General features: G+C 33.0%; 1 protein-coding gene across 1 annotated transcript; it reads right to left on the reverse strand.

Annotated features, from left to right (window-relative positions):
- Positions 1 to 679: 679 nt before the first annotated feature.
- LOC107904081 (probable LRR receptor-like serine/threonine-protein kinase At3g47570) lies at positions 680 to 4,187 on the reverse strand. Its single transcript, XM_016830349.2, has 2 exons — positions 1,479 to 4,187; positions 680 to 1,322 (listed from the first exon to the last, which is right to left on the reverse strand). The coding sequence occupies exons 1-2, from the start codon at positions 4,147 to 4,149 to the stop codon at positions 913 to 915; spliced, it is 3,081 nt and encodes a 1,026-aa protein (XP_016685838.1). The 5' UTR covers positions 4,150 to 4,187; the 3' UTR covers positions 680 to 912.
- Positions 4,188 to 7,590: the final 3,403 nt, after the last annotated feature.

A 7,590-nucleotide genomic window follows, 5' to 3' on the forward strand; every position in this document is an offset into this window, starting at 1 on the left:
ACATTTTAATGTAAAGGTTTGGTTGAGTGGTAAAATTAAAGTTTTACCAACCAAAATGTTTGAGTTCAAATTCCACTAGACGCAAAAAAAAAAAAAAAAGAAGAAGAAGAATGATTAATATACTTTTTTTTAAAAAATATGAAATGTTGAGTTAGTATTTAGTTAACTCGTAACTTCAACTCATCAACTATTTAAATAATAGTATACATACTATAGTACATTTCACAATTTGATATACTATAATACGTATATTGTTCGTTATCATCATTCATCTTGTTAGAAATATGTACAAGAAAGAAACTTGAGCTGCAAGAAAGAAATATTAAGGAAAGAATGAAATAGACTTGAAGCCAAAGGTCCTAAGGCTTTAATTTTGTGTCTTAAAGTCTTATAGCAACAAAATTGAATAGTGAAAATGATATTATTGAATTTTATATATAAGTACTTCGTACATAACTTGTGACACATGTTACATTTTTCTATAATATAGTAACTTTCTAAAAAAATTATGTTTTTCATTACGAGTCTTTTCTAAAAGTTATGTCTATTCGAATATATTTGTTTAGATATGAATAAAATAATAATTATTAAAATTATTTAAAAAATAAACATAATAATTATGTATTTAATTAGAGTATAGAAAGATTCATGTTTGTAATATTTTCATACAAAGATTAAATTTCAAACTTAACTAAGTACTAAGTATCTCTGATATACTTAAATATAATATTGAAATACTGAAAGTACGACTTATAGACACACACACACACACACACAGATATATATATATATATATTGTCGCTTTAATTCATTCGGATTGGTGCTTCTTTTTGTGCCTTGCGCCTGTGACAGTAGAAGTCTTTTAAGCATGTACACTGCGCCTTGCACCCTTAACAAAACTAGGTTAAACCTCTAGTTGTTTTTAGCTTTTTGCTGTGGATCAATTTGATTCCTAGCATGCAGTCTTGCCTTTATTGCATGCAATTCAGTGACCACATCTTCAACCTTCATTCTCTGGACAGGAACTTCAACAGAGCATGCAACACCGACTTTAGTGAATGAAACCAAACAATCCAACATATTACAATCTATGTTTTGATCTCCTCTTATTTTTTGACTTTTCCTATTGATTTGTTCAAGCAGTCGAAAATCTAAAATCTCCTCCAAATTTTCTGGCAATACCATCTTACAATAACTATGAAGGCTCATTCCATCACCAAACAAATCATCCGTTGGCCTCTTTCTAGTGATCATCTCCAATATGAGAATCCCATAGCTATAGATATCGCCTTCACGGGATGTCAAACCACCCATTCCATATTCTACAACCATACAATTACACAATACAAATAAAACACGAGAAGAATGTCTAAGAAACAAGCCAAATGATTAAAATGAAGTAAGTATATGTTTTCAAAGCATATCACCACAAAAGAATGCATTTGTCTAACAAAATAAGAAAAAAATATGAAATTTACCCGGGGGGAGATAGCCTAGAGTTCCTTTGATGACTGAGGAAGTTGTTTGCTCGTTATCCAATTTACTTGCTGCATCAGAAAGGAGCTTAGCCATGCCGAAGTCACCAACATGTGCAACCATGTCATCATCGAGAAGAACATTGGTCGGTTTTAGATCCCGATGAACGATCGGTGTTCGACAATGGTGGTGAAGGTAATCTAACGCGTTGGCCACATCTATAGCAATGTCCAACATTTGAGCAAAGTTGAGATGGCGTGACGAGTGATCTTCATCATAATCATGATGGAGCCAGCTCTCTAAAGTTCCATTTGCCATGAATTCCAAAACTATAGCCTTGAAATCATTGCCTTGGCAGTCGATGCTTGAGCAACAAGTTATTAGCTTCACTAGATTCCGATGTCGAACATTTCTTAAAGCCTCACATTCAACTGTGAAACTCTTTATAGCCCTAAGGTTTTGAAGGTTCAATACTTTGATTGCGACGGGGTTTTCTTGTTGATCAAGAAACCCTTTATAAACAGACCCGAAACTGCCCTTCCCAACGAGGTTCGAGGCTTCAAAACCATTAGTTGCTTGAACAAGTTCCTTGTACGAAACTCGCACGAAACAAACTTGCCGCAAAGCCAAAGGGATCATTTCCTTTCCTGAGAGTTTTCGCCAACAAAGTATGGCAATGAACGCAACTGAAACCGAGGCAAGTGAAAGGCTAATGACGATAATGATAATGGATTTGGTTGATAAACCATTTCTTTTTGCCTTTGCTGCCTGATTGAAGCATTTGGGAAGCTCTATTTCAGGAATTCCCCCGCAAAGGTCCTTGTTCCCAACAAGAGAGAATTGACTGATATTATTGAAAACTCCTCCTTCTGGAACTTCCCCCTCTAACTGGTTGAAAGAAAGGTTTAAACTCACCAAAAATGGCAACTTTTGAAGTTCAAGTGGTATGGTGCCAGTCAAATTGTTACCAGAGAGATCTAAGCTTTCAAGACCTCTTAAAATGCCAAGAGCTTGTGGAATGCTACCATCAAAGTAGTTTCCCTGCATGTGTAAGATTCTTAATTCAGAAATCTCACCAAATCCTCCAGGAAGTTCACCTGAGAAATCGTTGTTATCAACGTATAACTCCACAAGATTCTTGGAGTTACTAATAGCTGATGGAACGCTACCATTGAAAGCGTTGTGAGACAAATTCAGAGTAATCAACCTTTGGAAAGCAGCAATCAGCTGATCCGGTATGGTGCCACCGATTTTATTTTGCGAAAGATCCATTATTTCCATATCTTTGCATTTCCCGAGTGTCAATGGGATCCTTCCCTCAAAATTGTTTCCATTTAAATGAAGGTACAACAATCGAGAAAGATTGCCAATGCAGGATGGAATTTCACCAGATAAACGATTCAAAGACAGGTCGAATCGCCCTATATTTCGAAGCTTTCCAATGGAAGTTGGAACTTCTCCTGTAAACAAGTTTTCCCTTATATGAAGGTTTTTGAGCTTAACAAGATTGCCAATCCCTTGAGGAATACTTCCAGAAATCTGATTTCCTCCCATGAAAAGATGTTCAAGCTGGGCTGATAAATTAGCTATAGAGTTTGGTAACACCCCGCCTAACCTGTTATGATGGATATCCAAATCGTTCAATCGACTGCAGTTGGTTAAAGATGGAAGAAAATCCAAGTCTCCTCCTTTCCCAATCCCGAGATGGTTATAATCAATGTAAAAGAACACAAGATTCTGAAGCTTTCCCATATTTTCAGGAACTAATCCACTAAAAGCATTTGAATGGATGTCAAAGTCTTTCAAGCCAGAGATATTAGTTACTGATGCTGGAATTCTTCCACTGAAATGGTTGTCCCCGAAATGCAGTATTTCAAGTTCCGGAAAAGCAAAGCCCAGGTGAGATTCAAGACTACCATGTAACTTATTTGAGCCTATCGCAAGATATCTCATGGCGGAAAGGTTGTAAATGGAAGAAGGTATGGTTCCTGACAGATTATTTTGTCTAAGAACGAGTATTTTCAAGTTGTATAATCTTCCTATATCAAAGGGTATATCTCCTTCCAAGTGATTATCCCCAAGTTGGAGATAATCCAAGGACGAAAGGTTTCCTAATGAAGATGGGATTCCCCCAACGAAATCATTGCTATCAAGGGAGAGTTTAATCATATTCTCCCCTGATTGGAAGGGGATTTTGCCAGAGAAACTGTTGTCGCTCAACAAAAGAAACTGCAGGTTGGAGCAGTTGTTGAGGTCTACAGGGATGTTACCTTGGAGATTGTTGTACCTTAGATTCAGTGAACGAAGCCGTTTCAAATGGCCAAATGCCCTAGGAATGATGCCTTTCAAGCTATTATTGGAGAAGTTAACCTCTCTCAGGAAACTTAAGTTCCTTATTGAAGGAGATATGGAGCCACCAAGTTTCATGCCGGCCAGGCTTAAACCGATGACCCTTTGGTGCTGCCCACCACATCGAACACCTTGCCACTCGCAAAAATGGAGTGAAGCATTCCATGAAAGTAGACCACCACCGACAAGCTCATCTTTCAAAGCAAGCAATGCTAGTCTATCTGTTTCGTTCCCCAAGGCCGCCATCGCAAGCGTGAAGGACAGTGATACCAAGGTGATTACTGCAACAAGGGAAAGCAGGAATTTAGTGCGTGATTTCTCCATTGGTCACGGGAGAAACTGATAGTGCAGTCGAGTGGTATGATGCGTCAGAAAAAAGAGAATGTACAAAAATTAAACAGTATTGTAGTTGAGTGGTAACCAAGCCAACGTGTTCATTCTTTGTGAACATATAAAAAGTCAATCCTACAAAATGACTAGGAAAAAAAAGGAAATTATTACAAGGGAATTAAAGTCGAACATTGTGAATTGGCCAGTGGCTAAACATGTCGAGGTGGATTATGAAAAAATCTTGCAAGAATAAGTCAAGTTGGAACATGTCAAGACTAAAGACCAAATTCAGATGTGCTTACAAAATGTTTTATGTGGCAACAAGCTCGAAAGCTTTCGTCATCATCTCGGCATGACGGAAGTTGGTGTTGAGTATTAACACCAACTAGTTAAAAATTAAGTATGTTTTGTTAGTGTCTATTATTGTACAAAGTTTAGCTTTATTCTTTAATTTTTAGGTATTAAAATTTGGTTAAGTATTTTGTTAGTAAGTGAATGAATCTTAGGTAAAAAAGATAAAATTTATGAGTTTATATAGTATCACATTGCTTGAAAAAATAAGAGAAAGAAACTTTGAAATTATTTAAATTCTTCTATTATTATTTTTTATTTTAGAGGGTTAGAAAATATAATAAAATATTAATTTTGCTGTACCATAAGCTTGGATGTTCTACAGAAATATATATTTTTAATGAATATAATCATCCATGCAAAATAGCATATATTATAACAATATTCTTAACCAAATTTTTTTTTTGCAAGAGGAGGATAAATCACTAACAGTAACGTGATTAATGCAGTTCAAACTTAAGCTACATTTAAAACGATGAATACTTTAATTATTAGGCCAACACAGAGAATTCTCTCCTTAACCAATTTCGTAATTAAAACTACAGTAAATCTCTTAAGAAACTATTTATTTTTTATTCTTTTACATACTCATAAGAAAAACAATAAAGAATAAAGAATAAAAAATGGAATTATAACCTAACAATGTATAGGAAATTAGAAATATAATTACACATAATTTCAAAAGGGTCATTAATTACACATCTATTGTAGCGGAGACCGGCATTTAGAAAAAGACATTAGTTTTGGTCAAGATTAATTATGAAAAAGAAGTAAAACAAATATATTTTGAATTTTTAAAATATATATAGAAATTTATAGAATGTAAATTAATGCAAGTATATTTATTAACTTTTACATCATAATTACGTTTGTGATATATTTATATACTTGCATTAATTTACATTCTATAAATTTCAATATATATTTTAAAAATTCAATATGTATTTATTTTATTTATTTTTCATAATTAAACTTGCTAAGCTGTAATTTTTCTTGACCAAAACTGATGTCTTCTTCTAAACGGCGGTCTCTGCTGCAATAGATGAGCAATTAATGATTCTTTTGAAATTATGTGTAATTGTATTTCTAATTTCCTATATACATTGTTAGGTTATAATTCCATTTTTTTTCCAAACTCCATTCAAATCGAGTGTAGATTAATTACAAAGTTTAAATTATTCATAAATTAATAGGATATTATTTATATATATTATAATTAACTTTAAATAAAAACATTTATAGTATTAAATAATATCAAATCAAATTAAAAAATATGTTAAAATTAGATCTATCTATGTCTTTATATAGGATTGATAGTTATAAATGCATATTCTATTACACGCAATGGCGGGATGTGGTAGAGATCCAGGAGCCATGACCTCCTTAAAATGATAAAAATTTAATTTAAACTCTTTATAATTTATAAAATTTTAAATTAATAACGGTAAAATTACAATTTAACCCCTAAAAATGATACAAATTATATTTTTACTATCGTAAAAATATGCAATTTATTTTTGGCCTCCAAAAAAAAATTTCAGGCTCCGCCACTGTTCACACGCTTATGCGTGTGGAAACTACTTTTAGAACATAGGGTGCTTTTACAAATAGAGGAAATATTCACTTATATCGGTGTAAAACTTTTACATCATTCTGTAACTTTTTATGCGATTAATATTTTAACAATCCAACAATTGAGTTTATCAATATATTTATATTTGTCATGCATATAAATTTATGAATCGATCCATTCTCTCTATCATATCGATATAAATTTGTTTATATGAATATATATTTAATGGTTGAATTTTTTTTTACATAAAATGAATAATTCGAAATTTTAAATTTATCTCAACCTTGATATGTATGATATACATTAATAGAACATAAAACATGACAGTTGAATTGTTAAAATATTAACTCTTTCCAAATTAACATTTCAAACTTCAAATATAAACGTGCTCACACTTTATGCAAAAATTAACTCAATTTAGATTCATGCCATATATTAAATGAAACGCAACTATACACATATTTTGAATCGAGGATTGACTGCGGGATGTTGAAATCACTTCCCATAATTGTATTAATTTTTACATCATAATTACGTTTGTCATCCATCTATATAGTTGCATTAATTGATATGGTATAAATTTCAATGTGTATTTATATGTGTTAGGATTGACTCGATTAAGCAACAAGTAAAAAAATAGCGGAATAAATTAAGAAATTGAACACACAAATTTATCGTGGAAAAACCCCTCCAAAAAGGATAAAAAACCACGGACAAAGATAATTTTACTCTAATGGCAAAAAAATGAAGAGTACAAAAGATGAAGATAAAAACTAAACCCTGAAAACCCGAAAACAAAGAACCCTCAAAACGTAAACACAAGATCCTTTAAATGTGTTATGAGTTCTAATCTCTAATGAGTGTGTAACACCCCAAACTCGGTGTAGACATTATGGCCGAATCTGGTGATGTCACATGGAATGAGATTTGAAGACAAGATTGTCGATTTAAAACCGTTACAGTTAGTTAGCTTTTATTTAATTCGAAAAAAAAAGAAGTACTAGTTGATTTGCTTTAAAACTTGTTGCTTAGCGGAAGCTTTTGTAACCAATTAATTTAGAGAAAATCGTTTCTATTTACGAAAACCATAGTTTTTAGAAAAACCATGTTTTGTTGAGTTGCAGTTTAAAAAAAAATCCATAAAAACAGTATAAAGTCTCAAATTTAAAGCCAACCAGTCCATAGTCCAAAAATTACATCAAAAACTCCAATAAGTAATAAATTCTAGACATCAACGGAAATCAGTCTAAAATTTACGTGTGGCCACCGCCGAGTCCTCTGCTGCACCGACCCGTCAAGTTTGGGGATTTCCTGTGCACATTAAACAAAAAGGGTCAGTGTAAGTAAACTCAGTGTGTAATCCCGCAGAAACAAAGAAACAATCATTATTGACAGTGCACAGTTGAACAGTATTGGGCCTAAGCCCTTTTTAGTATCAGTGACAGTTTGGGTCTTAGCCCATCTCAGTATAGTGTCAAAAATGCATTAGGGCCTTAGCCCATCACAGTATC

This window comes from Gossypium hirsutum, chromosome D05, assembly GCF_007990345.1.
Source record: "Gossypium hirsutum isolate 1008001.06 chromosome D05, Gossypium_hirsutum_v2.1, whole genome shotgun sequence".
NCBI lineage: Eukaryota > Viridiplantae > Streptophyta > Magnoliopsida > Malvales > Malvaceae > Gossypium > Gossypium hirsutum.